Raw genomic sequence first — 27,808 nt, forward strand, 5'->3', positions numbered from 1 at the left:
CTTTATTCGGAGGCAAGAGATGCACTTTCCTTGATAGTACATGTTATGCATAATATCCTGTAAAGACAGTGGAGGTTTTAATGTTTGAAAACATCAGCCAGCAGTGAGCTGGTTGATTACAGCAGTGATTCTCAACCCTTTTAATTTCAAAGACCTACAGTTTGATATGCATAAGGCTGTGGACTCGCAGATTCGTCTGGTCCCAGGCTAGTGGACCCCTATTTGATCTAAAAAAACTCTAAAATCTATTTTTAGTATTTATTTAAAGCTGCAATCCACTTTCATGTCCTACTGGTCAAATCCTGGTTGCCCACGTGAGTTCCAAACTTTTTACTGTTGAGATATAAAAGCTCATGCAATACCATTTGTTAACCAGTAGGTGTCCTACCTGACCACATGGTTCTAAATATATTGCTAGAGGAGTACCAGCCACAAACACTGCAGTGTTGTTGTATTGGTCAAAATAATGCTTTATTCTATCAAAATAAAAAAATAACAATATGGATTGCAGCTTTAACTCTGAAAGTGTACAAATGGAACCAAATGGACCCAACATTTTTATAATAATAAATATCTGTAGTGGGCTGAGCTTTTCCTTGGTTATCCCTAGTTATGTGACTTGATTGATTGATTCATTGATTGAAGTACTTTATTTAGAAAGACATGGAAACAGTACATGGGAGTACAATTCACAATACAAGGTCCTCTAAACTGGATCGCTCATGAAAGCACAAGGTTTATTTAAAATTAGGTCCAGTTTGGAATTGCAGGCTCCTGAAGGTGTTTTTTTTAGGGCAGTTTTGAAAGTGAGTAGGGTTTTACTCTCCTTTACTCCTTTTGGTACCATATTCACACAACGGCCATATTCAACGGGGTGGCATTTTCAATGTAAGATTCCAAAATGGCCGCCGTTTGAATATGGTCTATTCAGGACAGCTGAGACACCGGGCTGCTGGCTGATTAATAGTGAGCCGTGTACGGCCATCAGTGGAGTAGCTGGCTGGCTTGTGTTTGCCTGGTGGTGTGTTGGGTCGTGGGTGCGGGAGAATGTAATTGACGGTATGCACTTCACCGGTTTGTTCTTGTAAATGTAAATTTGTCTAGGCAAAATCTTGAGTTCAGCTCCTGTTGTTTCAGTAGTGTGCTGCTTCATGGGCCAGAGTGCAGATGATGGCGTGGAACTCACATTGCCTAGTAGTGTGGCTCTATTAATCTGAGGTAAGGCAGTAGGGCTGGCTATATTGTATTTGTTTTAAATTGTATTGATCATTGTCCTTTTTTATTATTAGGAGGAGCTCTGTGCTCCTGCTATTTTTGTCCTTATATAAACCAATGTGTCGCTAAATAGGGCGTAGTTAATTAACACTGATACCACTTGTTCTCTGCCCTCCAAATAAGATCTCATCCAGTTTAGTGATGAGCTATCAAACACAATCGCCCTCAGCTTATCAAGTAGAATTGAATGGTTTACAGTGTCAAACGCCTTTTGGAACTCTGACCTACATACATCTAGGTCTCTTGCTGGGTTTTGTTCTCTCTGTACGGAGGCACTGATTAACTTTATCAATAACGCTCTTTATATTTTCTGTCTGGACGCCGGGAAATCTCTTCTCAACCTGCATAAGAATGTACTTCTTTAGGTTCTCTGGGAGTTCCTTTTTCTCCCTGGAACCATCCCAGTTTACCGTTCCCTTCCATCTCCTAAATGTCTCTAGAGACACGGCATGCTCAAATATTAGTTTGCCAAAGGAGCCAACATTGTTATCGCATTTTATAGCAAAGCGGTCAAGAAGATTGTCTGGTAATTCCCTATAGTCTATGTCTGGACATTGTTTGTCCAGCGGAAGGAATTGTTCAGGCTTGACGGGCTGGTCGTCTGCCTCGCTGAGCTCGTTTTCGTCTTGGAGCACAGCTTTTTCTGACACCAGGTGCTGCTCAGAGAGGGAGAGGGAGAGATAAAGATCGCTATTTTAATTTTCAGTGGCCTTTCAACAACAGGATAAGACCAGGGTTGCCAACATTTTGTCAGGGGATATAAAAAAAATCTGGGAACAAATTCCTTACCAAGACATTTCTTCACCATTGTGTTTATAAAGCTGTCTAGTAACACATCTCACAAAGACTGAAATTCAGTTTCTCAAGGGGAATCTGTGACAGCTGCTGAAATTTGGGTACCCTTCCTTATGCGGGAAAAAATAACAAAATGTAATTCTGCTTGAAGTATCATGTGAGGGGTCAAACTAGGGTTTTTTCTTGATTCTGAATCAAATGCAAGCATTTGTTTTGCATGAAAAACACTCATTGCGCTAAAAACGGTCATAGACACTTTTCCAGGTCATCACATACCATTGTGTAAAAAGACGAGAATCGTTCAAATGGTGATACAAGTGTGAAATTTGGTACAAATCATCTTTGGAGGTCACTCTTCGATTTAAGAAACCGGGCCACTCGTAAATCAAAGATGGCGGCCATTTATTTCAAGATGGCCGCCAAAATTAGACTGATTTTGCATTTCAACATGTCTTTGCCTATACTTTTGTGAGGTCAATCACCAAATCACCAAATATTACTCCCATTGTATGTTTTTGAAAATGTTCAAACTGGAGTTACCATTTATAACCGTCAAAATATAAAACATTTCAAAAACATGTCATAGAACTGTTCATGCTCACAGACAAACTCAGGGATTAAAGCAAAGAAAAATCTCATGTATACAATTTTGTCCCCATCTGGTTCTATTTTCTGTGTCTTCCTCTGTGACTCCTGCATGTCCTCTCTCACCGCATCCTTAAACCTCCTCTTTGGCCTTCCTCTTCTCCTCTTACCTGGCAGCTACATCTTCAGCATCCTTCTCCCTATGTACCCCTCATCTCTCCTTTTCACATGTCAAAACCATCTTAACCTTCCCTCTCTTGCTTTATCCCCAAACCTTCTAACCTAGTCTGATCCTCTAATTCAGTCCTTACTTTTAACTCCTAATGAGAATCATAGCATCCTCAATTCTACCACCTCCAGCTGCGCTGCCCGACTTTTCATCAGTGCCACCGTTGCCAAACCGTACAGCATGGCTGGTCTCACTACCGTCTTATACATCTTCCCTCTCACTGGTTACCTTTGTCCCATTATATTTGTCTTGCCAATCGTTGCAGATCCTTCGTGGTGTCCAACCTCTCATCCTCTTTAGCTACCCCTCACCACCCCTCTCTTCGCCTAACCCCTCGTCTACTTGTACTCCTGCCTACTGTACATTCTTCATCTCTCTGGGTGCCTTTCTTATCTCCTCCCTGAGCTCCACACAGCATTGTTCATTCTTCATCTTCCACCATTTGTTCTTCACACCTAACATCAGCTCTCAGTACTTAACACAGGCGTGCTACTCATACACTGAGTTGACGGTGCGCGGGATCGAACCTATGACCTTGTGGTCTAAAGGCGAGTGCTCTACCAACTGAGCTACCCGGACACATACTGTATGCTCATTCTCATCACTCTGTATGACCTTCTATTAATTTCTCCTCTCGTCCACCCCATGGTAGAACAGTTTAAAAAACCCTCCAGCACTCATGGTCTTGCCCATTGAGATTAGTAATCTATTTTAGAAGGGAGACCTGGGCTACAACAAGGTAGCTATAATGGTGAAATGTTTCCTAAAATGTGTAAGAAATATAGATATGACTTGTTGATTTGGCCTGTCTGCTAAGGAGTGGCTTTGGTGCAAAACAAATGCTTGCAATGGATTCAGAATCATGAAAAACCCCTAGTTTGACCCCCTCGCATGCTACTTAAATCAGAATTCAATTTAGATTATTTTTTTTCTCGCATAAGGTTAAGGGTACCCCAGCTTTCAGCAGCTGTCACAGATTCACCTATGATAGACTAAAGGAAACGTGCCAATCTCAGTAGCAACCAACTCTATGATGTTTTTGCATTATTGTATATTATTGTTTGTCTTTAAATGTTTTGATGAATTGAATACACAGGATTTATCCTTTTAGCATCTTTTTGTATGACACTGTACCTCTGTGCTTTTTTTGGCAAACTGTTAATAAAGTATTCAATCAATAAAAAAAACGTAGAGATAATGTAATAACAGTGCATAATGTAATAACGTCTCATATTGTTGAGAAAAGTGTCGTATTAATCAGTATCAGTATCATGGTCAGTATCATGGTCATGAAAAACTGACGATGATACTGAAATGATACTGACCATGATGCTTGACCATGATGCTGACCATGATGCTGACATGATACTGACCATGATGCTGACATGATGCTGACATGATACTGACCATGATACTGACATGATACTGACCATGATACTGACATGATGCTGACCATGATGCTTGACCATGATGCTGACCATGATGCTGACATGATACTGACCATGATGCTGACATGATACTGTCATGATACTGACCATGATACTGACATGATACTGACCATGATATTGACATGATGCTGACCATGATGCTGACCATGATGCTGACCATGATGCTGACCATGATACTGACCATGATACTGACCATGATACTGACCATGATACTGACCATGATGCTGACCATGATACTGACCATGACCATGATACTGACCATGATACTGACCATGATACTAACCATGATGCTGACCATGATACTGACCATGATGCTGACCATGATACTGACCATGATACTGACCATGATACTGACCATGATGCTGACCATGATACTGACCATGATACTGTCATGATACTGACCTTGATACTGACCATGATACTGGCCATTATACTGATTATTACGATGTAACACTTTTCTCAACAATATGAGATGTTATTACATTATGCACTGTTATTACATTATGAGCGGCAACGTAAGGTTCTTAATGCAACACATTATTCGATTATTATGAAAAATACGTTATTATGTTATGCGCTCATGATTTTATTACATTATGAGCTTATTATTACATTATGAGCTTTTATTACATTTAGTTTATTACATTACGAACCGTTATTACATTATGAGTTGCTACATGCCCTGGTTGGTTACATATATTACAATAAATATGTGTGCTGAATCAGTCCAGCGGTTTCTGAGATTAGCTACAAACAGACTAATCTCTCAAGAACAGATTCTGCTCTGCGTTGGAATCTGTCGTGAAGGTTCGTCATAACGTGTACGCACTGTGTGGGCGTGGGCGTGCCTTCAGATCAGGAAGCAGGCCGCGCTTTACCCAATCAAATGTAGTGGGCGGGATTTACGTGTCCGCTGATCCTTCCCTACTCGAAACAAGCCGAAACTAATTTAACAATAGCGTCCGCGGAGCAGACAAAACCGCGGCAAGATATTCACATTTTAACTTGCTCTTTCATCATAGAAACAAGTGGGCTTATAACCAAAACGATCCATGTTCTCTGGGAGAAGTGGTGTTAGTGTTCCGTGTAGAAATATTGTTAGTGGGAATGAAAACATAGTCGCACCACCCGGAAGTGGAGCGTGAAGGCAGACCAAACCCCGGTTTCCTTTGCGCACGGGTGCTACGTCGCCATTGTCCCAGAGCCAGTGAGAGATAGTACAAACAGCAGAGGGCGCTGTTTTTCATTCTCACTGGCTCTGGGTTCCCAGATTGCAAACAGACAGACAGACAGACCCTCTCATGGACAGCTAACCTCTTACAGAGCCACGGTGTAAAGAATTCTGACTACAGAAGCATACCACGTCTTGTAGCGCCTTTTGTTTGGCCTGGACCTGTCCCCTCAATGTCCGGATAGTTTCATCCTTTTCCAGTACCTATACAGGATCAAAACAAACATGGACGTACATCAATTCTACATAAAGGCTACATACAATAAAACATTTGGTACAAATAAAATAGCATTCAGTGCCGTGAAGTTAGAAATTGCACATTTCACTGATCAAGATAATAACAGCAACGATGTCATGAGATGTCAGAAGGTCGTCTGCACTCCTTCAAAACATTTTTATATCTCAGTTATGTGTGCTTGTATAGCTTTAGCATATAGACGTTAGCAAGTGATGCGATGCTAGTGTGCTGACCATGATACTGACCATGATGCTGACCATGATGCTGACAAGATACTGACATGATACTGACCATGATACTGACCATGATACTGACATGATACTGACATGATACTGACAATGATACTGACAATGATACCGACCATGATACCGACCATGATACCAACCATGATACTGACATGATACTGACATGATACTGACAATGATACTGACAATGATACTGACCATGATACCGACCATGATACTGACAATGATACTGACAATGATACTGACAATGATACTGACCATGATACCGACCATGATACTGACCATGATACTGACCGTGATACTGACCATGATACTGACCTGATACTGACCATGATACTGTCATGATACTGACCATGATACTGACCATGATACTGACATGATACTGACCATGATGCTGACCATGATACTGACATGATACTGACCATGATACTGACCATGATACTGACATGATACTGACATGATACTGACCATGATACTGACCATGATACTGACCATGATGCTGACCATGATGCTGACCATGATACTGACCATGATGCTGACCATGATGCTGACCTTGATACTGACCATGATATTGACCATGATGCTGACCATGATGCTGACCATGATGCTGACCATGATGCTGACCATGATACTGACCATGATGCTGACCATGATACTGACCATGATACTGTCATGATACTGACCACGATACTGACCATGATACTGGCCATTATACTGATTATTACGATGTAACACTTTTCTCAACAATATGAGATGTTATTACATTATGCACTGTTATTGCATTATGAGCGGCAACGTAAGGTTCTTAATGCAACACATTATTCGATTATTACATTATGCAAATGATCTCTCATGATTTTATTACATTATGAGCTTATTATTACATTATGAGCTTTTATTACATTTAGTTTATTACATTACGAACCGTTATTACATTATGAGTTGCTACATGCCCTGGTTGGTTACATATATTACAATAAATATGTGTGCTGAATCAGTCCAGTGGTTTCTGAGATCTCAGTTATGTGTGCTTGTATAGCTTTAGCATATAGACGTTAGCAAGTGATGCAATGCTAGTGTGCTGCCATATATTCTGGTCCACAGTGGCCGATTTTATTGATCTAAAACGGCGATAGTGTCTGAACGGTTGTACCGGGATGGGGACAGCTTGTTGGATCCGCCGATCGAGACCGATGCCTCGATTTACGGTTATTTCCAGTTGAGCTGGCTTGACCCCGTCTAGAGGTGTGATGTCTCAAAGAGTATGATCGACATCTGGAGCAAGAGTGACGCTGCGAAGAGTGATATCGTCGTCTGGGATGGTCTCGTGGTCGCTCTGAGGAGGCGCGATCTGGAGAGTAGGATCGACGTCTGGAACGTGTATGGCTCCACCGCCCAGAGGTGTTATGTCCTGAAGAACAAGATCCAGGTCTAGAACTGGTCTGTTGTCGCCCAGAGGTTTGTTGTCTGGAAGAATCATGGTCCTTAAATCATGGTCATCGAAGGACCATGATAAATATTACAAAAGGAAATGAATGTTATTCAAAGGCTAGGACCCGCCAGTGGTGTCTGATTAGAATTTAAACCTTAAACTTAGCGCTCGGGTGGCGCAGTGGTAAAGTCACTGCCCACCACCACGGAGTTTGTGGGTTAAAATCTACCATGGTGCACCAGCTTTGACGAGCGTCTACACGAACACGATTGGCCCGTGTTCGGGGGAGGGAAGCCGGGCGGGGAGGGTGATATCGGTCATTGCACATACTCCTACGGTCTGGGTCGGCACCTGTCAGCGGGGAGTGTTGGGTGGGAGGAGTAGGACGAAGGCTCTACATCCTCCTGGTGGGGGCTCCTCACTGGCAGGTGAGTCGGTAGGATACGACAGCAGTGACAACACAGAAATGTGTGTGGGGAGGAATAAATTGGCATAACGACTACATTGGGGAGAAAAAGGGGTAACAAATTATTTGCTACTCTAAATTAAAACATTTTTAAAAAAGTTAGATACCGGGATATCTAACATATGTGGTTCGTAAGGTGGTCTAAGGAACTTAGTAGCTTAAACCAAAGGGGTATGGTTGTGGTGAGTCTTATACAGTACAGAGGATACCCTGGAGTATGTGTATGATGAGTCGTATATGGTACAGAGGATTCTGGGTTGTAAGGCCAGATACCCTGGTTTGTATGGGGATTGGAGTTGGAGTGTGCTTGAGTGTGGTCGTCTATTGAAGGTAAACTGTCAGAAAAAGACTCGCTCGCTGCATACAAATTAAGGAAAACTCCTTAGACAGACTTAAGAAAATATATACAAACTGTTCACTGACCCTCCTCTTTTCTCCCATTATAGATCTGGAAGCATCAGGGACTATATGGTGAAAGCAGACTGCTACATACCCCCCCAGCAACACATGGGGCGGCTTAATGGAGTCACCGGCTTCTACCCTTGTCTACACTGTGTAGCTTGTAAATATTCCAAGAAAATGAACACATTTAAAAGTGAAGTCACTAACAAACAATATACCATCAGACAATTTGTCAATTGTAGTTCTTCCAATGTAGTCTACATGATTTCCTGTAAATGTAATCTCCAGTATGTAGGCAAAACATCCAGACCAGTCTGCACACGCATTATAGATGCAAGGACATTAAATCTCCTATTGCCAGACACTTTATGGAAGCCGGTCACTCCATAGCAGAGTGGCATGAATGAAGACCTTTCCCTCCAATGCTACCTCCTCACCCTGTATTCTATTTTATGTTTTTCAAATAAATCTTTCAGATTTTAAGAAAATGCTAACATGGCTATACTGTATGTGTAATGGTCTGTACAACGAATTTCATAATTTCAAATGTAACACTGTGTAACCCTAGATTTGTTGTCTGCATTGATACTGTATGTCCACGCCTCACCATTGCCATGGTAATGACCCTGAGTAGTGATCAGCATCTCAGCACCTGAGCTGAGCTGATCTAGAGCCCTATAAAAGCAATGTTTGTCTGTGATCCACCCATATAGCACTGACGGAGTTCCCTGGACCGAAAAGTTTGCTTTTTTAAATTCACCCCTCACTATGAGCACAGAGCACATTATGAGCATATAAAGAAATCATATTTTCTTAAGTCTGTCTAAGGAATTCATTTCCTTAATCCTTAATTTTTATGCAGTGGGCGAGTCTTTTTCAGCCAGTTTTTGAGACCACCGCACCTGCAGTCAACCGTGAACAAAGGACAAAGAAGGGTGCAACAGTTTTCCCTGTTCTTTCGTCTATTGAAGGTCAAAGGTCTTGAAGGTAGATTCTAGAAGAGTGGAGATAGTTGGAGGTTTTTGAGTGCGTTGGTTGAATCCCTCTCTACTCTGAGAGTGCTGTCACTTTTCTAGCGTTCCGCTGGTCGGGTCATCTTGGTGATGTCAGAATGAGTCAGCTATGAGTCAGACTTACATATGTCGGTCGGCTCCATATACGGAGATCCAGGTGATGTAGAGTCGATGATGTCAGTCATAGTACCAACTTGGTAGGTAACTATGGTAACCTGACAAACAGGTTAGAAGGTTTGGGGATAAAACAAGAGAGGCGAGGTTGAGATGGCTTGGGCATGTGCAGAGGAGAGATGAGGGGTACATTTGGAAAAGGATGCTGAAGATGGAGCTGCCAGGCAAGAGGAGAAGAGGAAGGCCAAAGAGGAGGTTTATGGATTCAGTGAGAGGACATGCAGGTGGCTGGACTGGAGCGAGGAAGACTCAGAGAACAGAAGCAGATGGAAATGGATGATCCGCTGTTGCGACCCCGATGGGAAATAGCCAAAAAAAGAAGATCTGATATCATATAGATGATGACGTCAGACATGCCCAAATACTGTATCGACATGCTGACTGTATTTTTCTGCACTTTTTAGTGGGGCATTGTGTTTTAGGAAAAACGATCTCTGGTAGAGCTACAGACCCTCTCATAGACGGCTAGCCTTTTACAGAGCCACAGTGTGAAACATTGACTAGAGAAGCGTACCTTGTCTTGTAGCTCCCTGAGTTTGGTCTGGAGAGCCTCCTCATTGCGTTCCAGAGTTTGGGACAACATTTGGATGGTTTCATCCTTTTTCAGTCCCTATAACAGGATCAAGACAAACATGGACATTCATTCTACATACAGTGCAGCATTTGGTACAACGATTGTATTTGAAATAAAACAAAGTTCCTGTCCATTTAATTAATTCATATGTTTCCCAAATAGTCAGCAGAGTTCACTTTATTATAGAAGTTTGTTGTCTGTGTGTATGTAAAGTATGTATGTTTTTTTCTTTTTGACAAATGTGTTATTAACTCCTTATATGAACACTAAGCATGCATGAACTAACCATATAACATAAAAAGTGTGAAGAAGAAGCGATTAAAATCAGGCTCATGGCAAAATAAGAGTGCGAAGCATTTATGCAGAAGAATAAATTGATCAACTGGTACGGATGGTTTGACACATGTTTAGGTTTTCTAAAGCCTTTTTAACATATGACGTTTCTGAGCTTGTGCCCTCTTCTATGGGGAAAACATAATATAGTCCTGTAAGGTCAAACTACAGAATGGGGGAACAAAAAAAGAAAAAGATGGGTCGGTCAATAATAGTATGGCTCCGTTCGTATGTAGAGCTGACATCATATTGATGATGATGTCAGTATTGCCCAATTAAATACTATATGGACTGACGGTGGGACGTTGGTGCGACATCCTGATTGTATTTCTCTGCGCTTTGCATGATTCAATTCGTAGTGAGGCATTGTGGTAGAGCAAACTCTACCACAAGGCAAACTCTGGTAGAGCCATGCTGTAATGACAATACAGGTGATTTCATCTAGCTTTTATCATTTATTTCTGGTGTATCGATGATGTCATATTCTTTATGTCATTTACAAAGGTTTCTGCTATCCAGCCTTCGTCAGTGTCAGTGTCAACCTGACGAAGGCTGGTTAGCAGAAACGTTTGTTCTTCATTGTAAAGACATGGAGAAGAAGAAAAAAGTTAACTCACTCTTGTCATTCTGAGTGCGACCCATCACTTTTGTAAATAATAATAAACAACTTTATTTGTATAGCACCTTTCATGACATGAAATGCAGCACAAAGTGCTTTACAGAGCAAGAATACAATTACAACTAATTTAACAATAAAGCAAAAAGAAAATGTGAGAAAATGTTATTGGTCTAAGAGGATATCTTACCAGGCCGGCCGGCGGCCGGGGTGCGAAAAAAACACCTCTCGCGGAGGTCGAGGGACCGCCCTGTTTTCCTTGATTAGGTTATTTAGTTTATGTTTAAATTAGTTAAATTAGGCTACTGTCTTCCCAGTTAAAGGGTAAGACCACTTTGGTAGAGGTTTGGTGTATGTACCTTGCCATGGTGTAACTCCAAAGGTGGACAACAAATCAAAAATAATTGCTCCATTGTTTAGAAATTGATAATTGACTTACATTGTACGCTGAAACAGCTCTCAAAGTCACTCTTTTAGCACATAAACTAACACAAACAAAGCTGATTCAGAGAATATAGAACATTACCAAACCCAGTACTGTTTGTTTTTTTAATAAAAATGTCAACTTCCTGTTAATTTTACTATTTGAAGATCCGGATCCGGATCCGCGGATCCAGTCCGGGTTTTCTTCTAAATAAAAATAGCAAAATCAAGAGGATGCTAACATTTTTATTAAAAAAAAACAGTACTGGGTTTGGTGATGTTCTATATTGTCTGAATCAACTTTGTTTCCGTCTATTTACGTGCTAAAAGAGTGACTTTGAGAGCTGTTTCAGCGTACAATGTAAGTCAATGAGGAGCATATTTTGAATTATCAATTTCTAATCAATGGAGCAATTATTTTTTATTTCTTGTCCACCTTTGGAGTTACATAATGGCAAGGTAACTACACAATCCAAACCTCTAACAAAGTGGTCTTGCCCTTTAAAGTCCGGGTGGGCCTTATACTCCTACAGGTGGTTGGTCACGGGTGTAGGCTGGGTGGATCACTTTATTGCAGTAGTTTGTACGTATGCATGTGCTGTATGCCACAATCCAATAACATCAATATCATAACACGAAACTTCATTATTAGATCACTAACTCAACATCTGACCCCGACGCGATTTTAGCCTCTGTCAGGAGGGGGGGATACTTTTTCTTTTTTTTTTTCAGCCGCTCCGTCCACAGGAAGACCAGCACGGGAAACCAACGCTCGCTTCCCCCAGCCCAGCCGCGCCGAGAAGAGCAGGACAGCGGACCCGATCCTCATTCCAGCCAGACACCCACCACCTCTCGCCACGGAGCGTTTGCAACCGCCGGCCGTCCGCAGAGGCAAGCCCTGCCTCTGCAATCAATTCAAGATTGGACGGTCATCGGCTTGCAGGGGGTCCTCATGGCGAGGGGTGTCCCTTTCCAAAAAAACTACTGCAAAACCGAATTGTTTGCAGCCTACCTGGCCTACCGCCGCACGCAGCGCACTGTGCCCCCCTCCCCCGCAGCAGGATCGGCCCCGCCCACTCGGGGCACTCGCTCCAGCTCCGCTGCCCGCCCGTCATCCTCAGCCATGCCTCCCGCTGCTCCCCACCTTCCCTCCCAACGTAAGGTGAGGTAACTACACAATCCAAACCTCTAACAAAGTGGTCTTGCCCTTTAAAGTCCGGGTGGGCCTTATACTCCTACAGGTGGTTGGTCACGGGTGTAGGCTGGGTGGATCACTTTATTGCAGTAGTTTGTACGTATGCATGTGCTGTATGCCACAATCCAATAACATCAATATCATAACACGAAACTTCATTATTAGATCACTAACTCAACATCTGACCCCGACGCGATTTTAGCCTCTGTCAGGAGGGGGGGATACTTTTTCTTTTTTTTTTCCTTTACAGGGTCTTTGAGGTTTATTGAATAATAAGATGAAAAGCACCACAGTACAACATGTACTGTAGGCTATTTCCTGTTTACTTACTGCATCTTCCAGCTGTTGTTTGCACTCTTTGAATTCCTCTTCCTTTTGGGTTTTCTCTGCCTTTGAATAAAAACAAAGCTTGAAGTAAATTCACTGTCTACTGGATATACTTTTGTCAAACCTGGCACACTAATACTAGTTATAGTGAATATAGTCACTAGTCACTTGTGAGCAAAAAAAATACTATGCACTATCCTGTGCAGTTTTAGGAAATTATGGTTTCTTGTTCTTTGTTTCTGAGGTTATGCTAACAGAGTTCTGAAAATCCACCACATTACAGACAGACAGACAGACAGACAGACAGAGAGACAGACACAGACCGACCCTCTAAGGCTAGCCTCTTACATAGCCAGCCCGTAAAAAATATAATGACAATAATGTTGACTACAGAAGAATACCTTTGTCTCTTCTAGCTCCTTGTCTTTGGCCCGGAAATGCTCCTCACGGTCACCCAACTGTTTGCAAACAAATGTAACAGATCATGTCAAATAGGATCAAAGCAAACATAGTTACATTACATAATTATAATATAATTGCATAAATATAATTAAATAAATTACACAGGGCTATATACAGCATTCGGTCATTTCAAATAGCATTCAGATACAAACTATTGAATTTAGGATTGCAGGTTGGCTACCCAGGGCTGGCACATTTTGGAAGTCAATCATATTCAATTGGAATAGGATATAAAATATCTGACTGATACATCGTGATCACATGACTCCAGGGATAATGTGTACCGATTTGTGTACGTTTAGGACAAAAAATGTACGAGTAATGGCAAAAAATCGAGCTGGGCACAAATGGGCAGGGTCTATATGGGGAGTTAGTTGCGTCATGAGCCAAGGACTCCAGGGGGGAAACAAATGTACGCCCTACGGTTCAAGAGTTATAGATTAACATCATCATAAATAACTTCTGAACTGTTCTTTGTAGAAATATGAGAACTTTAAAGTTTGTCTCAAGGACTTTGAGGTCACCTGCTAATGAGCCATGGCTCAACTCTACACACCTTAAAATCAAACTTTAAATAAACTACGCCATCAACTGAAGCAGACATGTTAGGATATACATGCACTTACTTTGTTACAACATATCCTGTGCAATGGCAAATGAAGGCTGATGGTGAACCAACACACTTACAGCACCATGCACCCCTTTAAGGTTTTTAAAAAGATAAGATGAAAAGCACCATGTAGGCTATTTTCCTTTTACCTCCTGCTTGGCATCTCCCAGCTGTTGATTGAAAACACTTTCCTGGTGGGTTTTCTCTGCCTTTGAACAAAGAAAAACACAGCTTAAGTAAATTCACTGTCTACTGGACATAAAACATGCCATTAATGTAGTTGTATTCAACGCATGTTCAGGAGTAGAGACCTCCCTCTGCTCAACCTCCGCTCAACTTGGTAATGTAATCACCTTACCAAGTTCAGCCGCGCTGCTTATCTCTCAGCCAATCTCCGCTGCAATCACCACAGTATAAATACAACTGCGACTGCATCACCTACCTGTTTGTGTTCACTGCTAGTTAATCCAAATAATTTGAATTTATCGCTAGTAGCTATCCAAACAATCGCGCGTCTCCACCGAGAGTCATTTGAATATAAAACAGCTAAAACTTTAGATACACTCCCCGTGCAGACCCGTTTAAAACCATTTAGCTTCGCCAGTTCAGCATTTAACAAGCTTAATCCAAGCGTTCCACAGCAAGTAAGCAGGTAAGCCAGGTAGTATAGTCTAGTTTAGTTTCGGGCCGCCGTCCGTCATGGACGAGCTGCAGATTAATGCGTCGGACGAGGAGCTCTTCTCCGACTATTCTCACGTGTCCAGATCCGCCGTCTCCGACAGCGGCCGCTCCAGCCGCTCCGTCCACAGGAAGACCAGCACGGGAAACCAACGCTCGCTTCCCCCAGCCCAGCCGCGCCGAGAAGAGCAGGACAGCGGACCCGATCCTCATTCCAGCCAGACACCCACCACCTCTCGCCACGGAGCGTTTGCAACCGCCGGCCGTCCGCAGAGGCAAGCCCTGCCTCTGCAATCAATTCAAGATTGGACGGTCATCGGCTTGCAGGGGGTCCTCATGGCGAGGGGTGTCCCTTTCCAAAAAAACTACTGCAAAACCGAATTGTTTGCAGCCTACCTGGCCTACCGCCGCACGCAGCGCACTGTGCCCCCCTCCCCCGCAGCAGGATCGGCCCCGCCCACTCGGGGCACTCGCTCCAGCTCCGCTGCCCGCCCGTCATCCTCAGCCATGCCTCCCGCTGCTCCCCACCTTCCCTCCCAACGTAAGGTGAGCGCTCGGCCCTCCTCCCCCCCCCCTTCCCCCTCACGCCGGCCGACGCAAGCCTCATACGTTCCCCCAGCTCACAGGCAGGTACCGGCCACTGCGGCCAGTTCCTCGCCTTCTCCCCACCACCTTCCCTCCTCCCTTCCCCCGCTTCCCTCCCCCGCAAGGCTCACGCCTCGCAGGCAGGTGCTTCTCCGCACCTTGCCATTCTCCCCACGCTCCCCCGCACGGCGGCCATTGTGGCGCATTTCGCCTTCTCCTCACCTCCCTCCCTCCTCTCCCTCACCAGCACGCCGGCGAGTGGTGCAGCAGCGCACCCCACCCTCCTCCAACCCCCCCCCCCCCCCTCCCTCCCATTCCAGATCCCCCGCACGGCGGCCATCGCGGCGCATTTCGCCTTCTCCTCACCTCCCTCCCTCCTCTCCCTCACCAGCACGCCGGCAGGTGGTGCAGCAGCACACCCCGCCCTCCTCCAACCCCCCCCCTCCCTCCTCCAATCCTCCCCCTCCCTCCCATTACCGCTCCCCCGCACGGCGGCCATCGCGGCACATTTCGCCTTCTCCTCACCTCCCTCCTCTCCCTCACCAGCACGCCGGCGGGTGGTGCAGCAGCACACCCCGCCCATCTCCAACCCCCCCCCCTCCCTCCCATTCCCACCCCCGCTCCCCCGCAAGGCAGCAGCCGCGGCGCACCGCGCCCTCTCCCCATGCTCCCCCTTCCCCCTCACCAGCACGCCGGCAGGTGCAGCAGCGCACCCCGCCATCCTCCCAGGCACGGCGGCACGCCTCCGTTCAACCAGTCCCAACTCCACCCCCAGTGCATCATCGGCGCCCGGCACGCAGCCATACACCGGCCGTCTCCCTTGCACCTCCCCTGCCGCTCTACGACCCCTTTGTTCAGGCGGCACTTCCCCTTCTCCAAGCCCCTCCCCCTGCTCTGGCGGCACTCCCCCCGCCTCAAGCCCCGCCCCTCGCTCAGGCGGTACCTCCCCTGCCTCAAGCCCCGCCCCTCGCTCAGGGCGCACTGCCGCCCACCTACTTCCTCCCGCCTCCCCTGCCTCAGCCGGCACCTTCCACTCAGGCCTCGCCATTACCCGACCCAGCTCAGCTGTTTTCATTCTTATCCTCCATGTACGCCCAGGGCTCCCACGCACCCCCCAACCCCAGTCCAGCTCCCTTCTCAGGAGCCTTCATGCCCACCGGATTCAACCCTTTTCCGGTACCAGCCCCATCACACACCCTCACCACTGCTACTCCAGCCGCCGCTCCTCAACAGGATGCAAACCGGCCCTCTCTAGTCCCCGCCGCCCTCCGCCAGCAGATAATCTCCGGTATGTACATAGATTTGGCTCAATTACTCCAACCCTACATCACCGACCCGCTACGGAATAGAGAGTTCACCACCCCCTTCGGCTTTTTAGCGCAGCTACGCCAGTCCCTCCCTACCCGGTCCTGTGACCTCAGTCCCGTCGAATTCGCATACGCCTTCTCCCTATACAGAGACGTATTGTGCTCCGCCTACCCTGACCACCGGACCGAAATGGACCAGTACCTTACCTTGGTACTGGAACTGGCCATTCGGTTCGGCGGTATAGGTTTTTATAATTATCAAATCCTGTTTTCCACGTTAGCAGCAGCCCGCCTGCAGCAGTTCAATCAGTGCACCTACTGGGGAACACAGGACCAGGAACTGTACTGCAGGGTGTTCGCGACCAGGGTCGCTCTGGCATGCGACATATGCAGAGCGCCATCCCACCCGGCCGAAGCATGCTCCACGGCCGTTGAGAAGCCCCGCCCCAAACCCATTCCTTCCACCACCACCAACCCATCTCGTTCGCTACCCCGAATGCGTTCCGCAGGCCCTCCGCCCCCCCTCCGCCCCCCCTCATCCACAGCCGTCACTAACCCCGCCCGGAACTCCGGCGGGACCGACAAACTAGGGAGGCCTATCCTCCTCCAGGGAGGCCGCACCGTGTGCAATAATTTCAACAATCGCGGTTGCCTCCTATCGGCCTGCCGGTACCTCCACATTTGCTCTTTCTGTGGAGGTGCCCACACACGCACCGCCTGCCCTCACAACCCTACCTCATGACTAGGCCACTTCCTCAGCACACCCGGCAACATCCCAGCCCTTGCCACCGCACTCCGCAACCACCCCGACCGGCCCTTTGTCACTTTCATCATTAATGGCTTCACTTATGGTTTTCACCCTGGACTAGTAGTCGCCCCCACCACCTCCCACACCTGTCATAACCTCCAGTCCGCCATCCAAGACCCCCAAGCAGTCGACACATTACTGGCCAAGGAGGTCGAGGAGAGGTTCATTATGGGGCCCTTCGACGAACCTCCCTTCCCCGTTTACCGCATTAACGGGGTGGCGACCCGAAAGTATTCGGGGAAGAAGCGCCTCATCATGGACCTCTCCTCCCCCCATAACACTCCCGTCCCCAGCATCAACAGTCTCATCCCCAGCCAAGACTACTCCATGCACTATTCCTCTGTCAACCACGCCATCAGCTTCATCCACCTTGCCGGCCACGGGGCCCTCCTGTCTAAGGCAGACATCACTAACGCCTTCAAGGTACTACCCCTCCACCCCGACCACTGGCTCTTCTTTGGTGTGCTTTGGAAGGGCTCCTATTATTTCGCAGTTCGATTGACGTTTGGGTGCAAGAGCAGCCCCAAGCTGTTCGATTCACTGGCCGAAGCACTGTGCTGGATCCTCCTTAACAACCACCGCATCCCTCACCTGGTCCACCTACTGGACGATTTTCTAATCGTCGAGCCCACCTCAACCCCCCCAGCCCAAGGCCTCGATATACTCCGTTCGGTCTTCAAAGACCTCGGAGTCCCCCTCTCCGAGGCCAAAACCATCGGCCCCTCCACCTCACTGGAGTTCCTAGGGATCACCCTGGACACCGTGGCTTTTAAGGCCTCCCTTCCCCTAGAGAAGCTCCACCGCATCACCCTTCTCCTCCAAAACTACATTCTCACCCCTCACTGCACCAAACGCCAACTACTCGCCCTCCTCGGTCACCTCAACTTTGCCCTCCGTATAATTCCCCAAGGCCGCCCTTTCATCTCTCACCTCCTCGCCACAGCTTCCTCCGTTCCCAACCTGCACGACCAAGTCACCATCACTCCCTCCTGCCGCACCGACCTCCACCTCTGGTGTCACCTTTTAGCTAACTGGAACGGAATCACTTTTTTTTACGACACGCTCGTATCCAAACCTGACGACATACAGCTTTATACCGACGCAGCCCCCTCCATCGGCTACGGGGGCTACTACCAGGGCCGCTGGTTCGCCTCAGAGTGGTCAACCGAATTCCTCGCCTTCACCCCCCCCCTCCACTCACCCCTCCTCCGCACTCCACGAGCTTTTCCCTCTGGTCACTGCCTCGCTTCTTTGGGGGGACGAATGGTCCCGAAGGAGCATCCTGGTTCACTCGGACAACCAATCCACTGTTGACATGATTAACAAAGGTCGTTCCAATTCCCCTGCCATTATGCCCTTCCTCCACCGCCTCATCTGGACCTCAGTCACCCAGCAATTCATCCTCCGTGCCGCTCATGTCCCCGGTCACGCTAACCAAATTGCTGATTCTCTCTCCCGCCTTTCATTTCAGAAGTTTCGTCGTCTCGCCCCGGACGCCGACCTCTACCCAACTCCGGTTCCTCCGTTTTCCATGACAATCTTCACTTAAACCCCCAGCTCCAACACCTCATCACCCAGGCACGTCATCACATCGTAAACAGCTTCGCACCCAGGACCCTATCCAGCTACCTCACGGCGTGGAACGCCTTCAAGCGGTTCCACACCCTCACCGGCACCCCATTTCTGTCATCAGACGTCACCATCATCGCCGCCTTCCTCACCTACAGCCACACCCAACTACACCTCCGCACCTCAACCCTCCACGTCTACCTCAGTGGAATCCGGTTCTTCTTCCGACTGATGGACGGATCGCAGAGCCCGGACACTTCGCACCCCCACATCACCATGCTGCTCCGCGGCCTCCAGCGCAGCGAAGTCCGGACTCCACCCAGACGCCACCCTCTAACCTCCGACCTACTACTCCACTGCCTCCGCACACTCCGTGCCGGCTACCTCACGCCACTGGTCTCCTTAACCCTGGAATGCATGTTTCTGTTGGCATTCTTCGGCTTCCTGCGGTGCTCCGAGATGACGTCCTCCTCCTCCCGGTACGACCCGTCACGCCACGCCAGCATGGCAGACATCGCCTTCCACTCCAGCGAATCCCTCACCTTCACACTGAAGCGCAGCAAATCAGGGGCACGCATCCATCATTCATCTATTCAAGCTGGACTCGCCCCTCAGCCCTTACGAGCCTATCCTCCGCTACATCGCCACCAGACGATCCCTCAACGCCGCTCCTCACGACCATCTATTCATCACCGAGACCAGTTCCATCGCCACCCGCTTCTGGTTCCACCATTACCTCCGCCAAATCCTCGCCCTCTCTGGCCTTCCACCTCAGCTCTACTCCGGCCAGAAGCCTACAACTCCTACATAAGGACGAACGTCCACGACCTGCGCAACGCCCATCTCCACCTAGGCCGACCGTAACCGGCGCTGGTTTCCTAGCCTGTCCGCCCCGGAAGGGGGTCCCCTCCTTCGCGATCCTTCCCGAGGTTTCTTCCTCCTCCATCCTCCCCGAAGGGAGTTTTTCCTCGCCCGACCGAGGGTCCAAGGACAGGAGGAATCACACGACAGTCGCCACCTAGAAGCCACCGGCTTTCTCCAGGTCTCTGCCGAGGTACGCCCCACTGCCCAGCATCCCGTCCACGGACCGGCCGAAGCCCTGGGCCAGGATGGACCGGACTCGGCCCTTGCCCGGAGGTTACATGGTACATGACATAGTTTCTACCAGATTTCGGAGCTGACCCCGAAACCAGGGAGTTCTGCCACTGAACCACCAATGCATGACCGCTCCTCGCTCACCCGGACGCCATCCGTCTCCACCTCCCGGCCTTGCCACTTCCAAGCCAGCCTTTTGGGGGCAGTGTCGGAGCGAAGGCGACAGACCGCTCCTGAGCAGACAGACTGCTCCCGAGCAGAGCAACCGCGGCGGTCGCCTGGCTCCCGAGACTATACCCCCACCCTGAGTCTCGCCCCACCCTGGGCTCCCCATCGATACACTTACATTTCATTGTGTTCAATAAATGCTGTTTAACCTGAGCAGAAGGTGTGGTCTCTTACTAGTGAAATGTAGTTGTATTCAACGCATGTTCAGGAGTAGAGACCTCCCTCTGCTCAACCTCCGATAAACTTGGTAATGTAATCACCTTACCAAGTTCAGCCGCGCTGCTTATCTCTCAGCCAATCTCCGCTGCAATCACCACAGTATAAATACACCTGCGACTGCATCACCTACCTGTTTGTGTTCACTGCTAGTTAATCCAAATCCCCTCCGCCTCCCCAACCACCTCCTTTCTCACCAATTTTGCTCATCTAACTTTATTTCTTCTCCTTCCTCCAGGAGCCCCAGGGCGTGGCAGTGTCGGAGCGAAGGCGACAGACCGCTCCTGAGCAGACAGACTGCACCCGAGCAGAGCAACCGCGGCGGTCGCCTGGCTCCCGAGACTATACCCCCACCCTGAGTCTCGCCCCACCTTGGGCTCCCCATCGATACACTTACATTTCATTGTGTTCAATAAATGCTGTTTAACCTGAGCAGAAGGTGTGGTCTCTTACTAGTGAAATCCTAGTTAGAATTGTTTCACTTGTGAGACAAAATAATATGCTATGTTAGTATGTTTTAGGAAAACATGGTTTCTTGCGTCTTTGTTTCTGAGGTTATTGATTGATTGATTGATGTACTTTATTTAGTAAGACATGAGAACAACAGTACATGGAAGTACAAATTCACAATACAAGGTCTACTAGGACTAGAACGGGAAGGCTCAAAAAGCCCTAGGCTTGTTTAAAATGAGATCCCCACTCACACAAATCAGGATGACTTACTGTAGGAGACAGACGAATATACACACTACAGAACGTCATACAATCAGCTTAAAGGTTACTGGTATGAAAAAATAAAAAATATGTAAAAGAGAGCCATTTGCCTCCTGAAGGTGTTTCTTTAGGGCCGTTTTGAAAGTGAGTACGGTTTTACACTCCTTTACTCCTTTTGGTAGGGCATTCCACATTTTTGTTGAATAGCATGAGAACGAGTTCATTCCCTTTGTTGAGCCAAATCTGGGTTGAACATGATTCGTGGAGCTGCCTCTGGTGTTATGATCGTGGACTTTGTTTACGTTTTGGAAGTATTTCGACAAATACAGGGGGATCCCAATGTTGTGGTGTATCTTGTAGACCAGGCCCATTGTAAGTTGCTGTACTCTATCCTCAACCCTAAGCCATCCAATCCTAGCAAAGTGAGCAGGGATTAAATGGGTTCGGTGTTTGAGGCCAAGCAGTAGCCTTACTAGTTTGTTTTGGGATGTTTGAAGCCTTGTTTTTAAGGCCTTGGTGGTGTTGTGGTACCATGAGGAGCATGCATAATCGCCAAATATACTGTCTGTTATACTAACAGAGTTCTGAAAATCCACCACATTAGCTTCAGACAGGCAGACAGACAGACAGAAAGACCCTCTAAGGCTAGCCTCTTACATAGCCAGCCTGTAAAGAATATAATGACAACTAGAAAAAGTGCTCCTCGGAGCACAGGTCTCCGCCAGGTCAGGTACGTTATTCTGGCCTCCTGGTGGCGCTATAATAGGCCAATGTGAAAAGGGTGCCATTTATTCTTAGGTCTTTCACGGCAATCAGACACTGCATTCATGATTTGAGGCATTTTGTTCCAAAAATGTGTTTTGCTAAATTAGACCTGCTGGTGGCGCTATAACAGGCCAATGTGAAAAGGGTGGCATTTCTTCCTCGGCCTAGTGGAAATGTGCGTGTGAAATTTCACTGAAATCGCAAGCTGCGTGCATAGTTTGGGGCTTTTTGTTCAAAACGGACCAATCCTGCAAACTTTGGAAGCCAACCATAGGCAATGAGGATGGAATATGGGAAATCGGACAGATCCGTGTTGATCACATGACTATAGAGATACTGTGTACCGATTTGCATGACGTTTGGATAAAATCTGTAGGAGTAATGTAAAAAAAATGGGTTTGGCACAAATTGGCCTCCTGGTGGCGCTATAACAGGCCCATGTGAAAAAATTGGGGCAGAGGTTCTGAATTGGCATCCAGGGAGTGTGTGTGCACAGTTTCGGAGCGACCAGGCCAACGGTGCCGGAGATTAGCTGCTAACACACAGACAGGACGGACACACGGACACACAAACGGACGGACACACACACGGACGGACGGAGGGTAAAACATACTCTCTCGCCTTCGGCCTGGCGGAGACAATAATGCTGACTACAGAAGCATACCTTTGTCTCTTCTAGCTCCGTGCCTTTGGCCCGGAGACGCGCCTCACTGTCAGCCAACTGTTTGCAAAAACATGTAAAAGATCATGTCAAACAGGATCAAAGCAAACATACAGTATGTAAATAAATTACATTACATAATTGTAATATAATTGCATATATATAATTACATAAATTACACAAGGCTATATACAGCATTTGGTCAGTTCAAATAGCATTCAAACTATTGAATTAAGGATTGCAGGTTGGCTACCCAGGGCAGGCACATTTTGGAAGTCAATCATATTCAATTGGAATGTGATCACGATACATCGTGATCACATGACTCCAGGGATAATATGTACCGATTTGTGGACAAAAACTGTAGGAGTAATAGCAAACAATCGAGCTGGGCACAAATGTGCAGGGTCTATATGGGGAGTTAGTTGCGTCATATCCAAGGAATCCAGGGGGGAAACAAATGTACGCCCTACGGTTCAAGAGTTATAGATTAACACATCGTCATAAATAACTTATGAACTGTTCTATGTAGAAAGATGAGAACTTTAAAGTTTGTCTCAAGGAAATTGAGGTAATCTGGTAATGAGCCATGGCTCAACTCTGCACGCCTTAAAATAAAGCTTTAAATAAGCAACGCCATAAACTGAAGCAGACACATTGGGATATACATGCACTTACTTTGTTACAACATATCCTGTGCAATGGCAAATGAAGGCTGATGGTGAACCAACTCACTTACAGCACCATGCACCCCTTTAAGATTTTCAAAAAGATAAGATGAAAAGCACCATGTAGGCTATTTTCCTTTTACCTCCTGCTTGGCATCTCCCAGCTGTTGATTGAAATCCCTTTCCTGTTGGGTTTTCTCTGCCTTTGAACAAAGAAAAACACAGCTTAAGTAAATTCACTGTCTACTGGATATAAAACATGCCACATTAATCCTAGTTAGGGCGCGCTCCCACCGCACTTTTATTTTACCTCTGGGGCAGAATCTGCCAATGCTTTGTCAATGCAAATGCGTGGATTCCTGGTCTTGCGGATTTTTTCCAAGAATCCACGCATTTGCATTGACAAAGCATTGGCAGATTCTGCCCCAGAGGTAAAATAAAAGTGCGGTGGGAGGCGCACCCTTTAGAATTGTTTTACCTGTGAGACAAAATGCTATGCAGTATGCTGTGCAGTTTTAGGAAAACATGGTTTCTTGCGTCTTTGTTTCTAAGGTTATACTAACAAAGTTTTGAAAATCCACCACATTAGCTTCAGACAGACAGACAGACAGACCTTTAAGGCTAGCCTCTTACATAGCCAGGCCTTAAAAGATATAATGACAATAATAATGACTACAGAAGAATACCTTTGTCTTTTCTAGCTCCTTGTTTTTGTCCTGGAGACGCTCCTTACTGTGAGCCAACTGTTTGCAAACACATGTAACATATCATGTCAAATAGGATCAAAGCAAACATGAAGTATGCAAATACATTACATTACATAATTATAATATAATTGCATAAATATAATTACATAAATTACACAAGGCTATATACAGCATTTGGTCGTTTCAAATAGCATTCAGATACAAACTATTGAATTTAGGATTGTAGGTTGGCTACCCAGGGCTGGCACATTTTGGAAGTCAATCATATTCAATTGGAATGGGATATAACATCTGACTGATACATCGTGATCACACGACTCCAGGGATAATGTGTACTGATTTGTGTGAGTTTTGGACAAAAACAGTAGGAGTAATAGCAAAATATCGAGCTGGGCACAAATGGGCAGGGTCTATATGGGGAGTTAGTTGCGTCATATCCAAGGAATCCAGGGGTGATACAAATGTACGCCCTACAGTTCAAGAGTTATAGATTAACACATTGTCATAAATAACTTCTGAACTGTTCATTGTAGAACGACGAGAACTTTAAAGTTTGTCTCAAGGACATTGAGGTCATCTGGTAATGAGCTATGGCTCAACTCTACACTCCTTAAAATAAAGCTTTAAATAAACTACGCCATCAACTGAAGCAGACATGTTGGGATATACATGCACTTACTTTGTTACAACATATCCTGTGCAATGGCAAATGAAGGCTGATGGTGAACCAACTCACTTACAGCACCATGCACCCCTTTAAGGTTTTTAAAAAGATAAGATGAAAAGCACCATGTAGGCTATTTTCCTTTTACCTCCTGCTTGGCAACTCCCAGCTGTTGACTGAAAACCCTTTCCTGGTGGGTTTTCTCTGCCTTTGAACAAAGAAAAACACAGCTTAAGTAAATTCACTGTTTACTGGATATAAAATATGCCACATTAATCCTAGTTAGAATTGTTTTACTTGTGAGACAAAATGCTATACAATGCTGTGCAGTTTTAGGAAAACATGGTTTCTTGCGTCTTTGTTTCTGATGTTATACTAACAGAGTTCTGAAAATCCACCACATTAGCTTCAGACAGACAGACAGACAGACAGACAGACAGACAAACAGACAGACAGACAGACAGACACTCTAAGGCTAGCCTCTTACTGTATATAGCCAGGCTGTGAAAAATATAATGACAATAATAATATAATAATGACTACAAAAGAATACCTTTGTCTTTTCTAGCTCCTTGTTTTTGTTCTGTAAACGCTCCTTACTTTCAGCCAACTGTTTGCAAACAAATGTAACAGATCATGTCAAATAGGATCAAAGCAAACATGAAGTATGCAAATAAATTACATTACATAACTAGAAAAAGTGCTCCTCGGAGCAGAGGTCTCCGCCAGGTCAGGTATGCTATTGTGGCCTCCTGGTGGTGCTATAATAGGCCAACGTGAAAAGGGTGCCATTTCTTCTTAGGCCTTGCACGACAATCGGACACTGTCATGATTTGCAGAGTTTTGTTCAAAACAAGCCAATAATGCAAACTTTAGATATCAAATTTAGCCAATCAGTATAGAATATGAAAAAACAAACACATCCGTCGTGATCACATGACTATAGAGATCATGTGTACCGATTTGTGTGAAATTTGAATAAAATTGGAAGGAAAAAAATGTGTTTTACATAAGTCGGCCTCCTGGTGGCGCTATAAAGGCAGATGTGAAAAATGCAGGGCAAAGGTTTTTCTTTTACCTCTAGGGAGTGTGCATACAAAGTTTTACAAAGATCGGTGCAATTATAGGTAAAAACACGAATCGGCCTGTTATAGCGCCGCCATGAGGCTGATTTGAAGTTTTTTAAACGGTAGTTCTTCCTCTGCCTAATGGGAATGTGCGTGCAAAATCTCACGGAAATTGCATGCTGTGTTCATGATTTGAGGCATTTTGTTCAAAACGGAGCACTCCTGCAAACTTTGGAAGACATTTTTAGCCAATCAGGATGGAATATGAGAAATCTGAAAGACTCATTTCGTTTAATGACAATAGAGATTCTGTGTACCGATTTGCGGGATTTTTGGACAAAATCTGTAGGAGTACTGTCAAAAAATATGTTTTGCACAAATCGGCCTCCTGGTGGCGCTATAAAAGGCCCATGAGAAAAATTTGGGGCAAAAGTTCTGAATTGGCATCCAGGGAGTGTGTTTGCACAGTGGCGCTGTGATCAAGCCAACGGTGGCAGAGAATAGCTGGTCACAGACGGACGGACACACGGACGGACACACGGACGGACACACGGACGGACGGACGGGGTGGAAAACATACTCTCTCGCCATGCCTTTCGGCCTGGCGGAGACAATTATAATATAATTGCATAAATATAATTACATAAATTACACAAGGCTATATACAGCATTTGGTCATTTCAAATAGAATTCAAACTATTGAATTTAGGATTGCAGGTTGGCTACCCAGGGCTGGCACATTTTGGAAGTCAATCATATTCAATGGGAATGGGATATAACATCTGACTGATACATCGTGATCACATGACTCCAGGGATAATGTGTACTGATTTGTGTGAGTTTTGGACATAAACTGTAGGAGTAATAGATGGGTTTCCTGTTTGTAAACATGAGAGGATGATGCGCGCAGTGGAGGGGTGAGCCTATAGAGGGCGCTATTACCCGCAGCAGCTCTGGTCAAATGTACATTCATAAAAGAAATGGTCTTCACCGGGTTTAATGAAAGTAGATTAAATTATGCAGTTTGTAATATCTTCTTTACTCAATAAAAATGATTTGTCGGAAGTTGGATCTGTTTGTATATAATAGCAGCATTATGCCTATTATGCCTATAATAGCAGCATTATGCCTATTTAAATCCCGAACACAACAACAGAGTGAAGGGCGCTTCCGGTTCGTTCTACCCCAGGCATGCGCAGATTGCACACTCTGCTCTGTGATGACGTCGCGCGGAAACCCATCAATAGCAATCAATCGAGCTGGGCACAAATGGGCAGGGTCTATATGGGTAGTTAGTTTCATCATATCCAAGGAATCCAGGGGGGAAACAAATGTACGCCCTACGGTTCAAGAGTTATAGATTAACACATTGTCATAAATAACTTCTGAACTGTTCATTGTAGAAAGATGAGAACTTTAAAGTTTGTCTCAAGGACATTGAGGTCATCTGGTAATGAGCTATGGCTCAACTCTACACACCTTAAAATCAAACTTTAAATAAACTACGCCATCAACTGAAGCAGACATGTTGGTATATACATGCACTTACTTTGTTACAACATATCCTGTGCAATGGCAAATGAAGGCTGATGGTGAACCAACTCACTTACATCACCATGCACCCCTTTAAGGTTTTTAAAAAGATAAGATGAAAAGCACCATGTAGGCTATTTTCCATTTACCTGCTGTATGGCAACTCCCCGCTGTTGATTGAAATCCCTTTCCTGTCTGGTTTTCTCTGCCTTTGAACAAAGAAAAACACAGCTTAAGTAAATTCACTGTCTAATGGATATAAAATATGCCACATTAATCCTAGTTAAAATTGTTTTACTTGTGAGACAAAATGCTATGCAGTATGCTGTGCAGTTTTAGGAAAACATGGTTTCTTGCCTCTTTGTTTCTGAAGTTATACTAACAGAGTTCTGAAAATCCACCACATTAGCTTCAGACAGACAGACAGACCCTCTAAGGCTAGCCTCTTACATAGCCAGGCCTTAAAAAAT

The 27,808-nt window shown here is 45.8% G+C and overlaps 1 protein-coding gene across 1 annotated transcript in view; it reads right to left on the reverse strand.

The window, feature by feature from the left end:
- Positions 1–1,492: 1,492 nt before the first annotated feature.
- Positions 1,493–27,808, reverse strand: part of LOC308084643 (uncharacterized protein) — a 157,891-nt gene continuing 131,575 nt past the window's right edge. Inside the window, exons 21-32 of the mRNA XM_080427410.1 lie at positions 27,488–27,547; positions 25,292–25,348; positions 24,887–24,946; positions 24,054–24,110; positions 23,511–23,570; positions 22,703–22,759; positions 14,223–14,282; positions 13,403–13,459; positions 13,005–13,064; positions 10,048–10,143; positions 5,693–5,767; positions 1,493–1,931 (exon numbers count right to left, since the gene is read on the reverse strand). Coding sequence (XP_080283536.1) covers positions 1,500–1,931; positions 5,693–5,767; positions 10,048–10,143; positions 13,005–13,064; positions 13,403–13,459; positions 14,223–14,282; positions 22,703–22,759; positions 23,511–23,570; positions 24,054–24,110; positions 24,887–24,946; positions 25,292–25,348; positions 27,488–27,547 — 1,131 coding nt within the window. The 3' untranslated portion in view covers positions 1,493–1,499. The remainder of the gene's footprint in view (positions 1,932–5,692; positions 5,768–10,047; positions 10,144–13,004; positions 13,065–13,402; positions 13,460–14,222; positions 14,283–22,702; positions 22,760–23,510; positions 23,571–24,053; positions 24,111–24,886; positions 24,947–25,291; positions 25,349–27,487; positions 27,548–27,808) is intronic.

This window comes from Gymnoscopelus braueri, assembly GCF_963280865.1.
Source record: "Gymnoscopelus braueri genome assembly, chromosome: 4".
Classification (NCBI taxonomy): Eukaryota; Metazoa; Chordata; class Actinopteri; order Myctophiformes; family Myctophidae; genus Gymnoscopelus; species Gymnoscopelus braueri.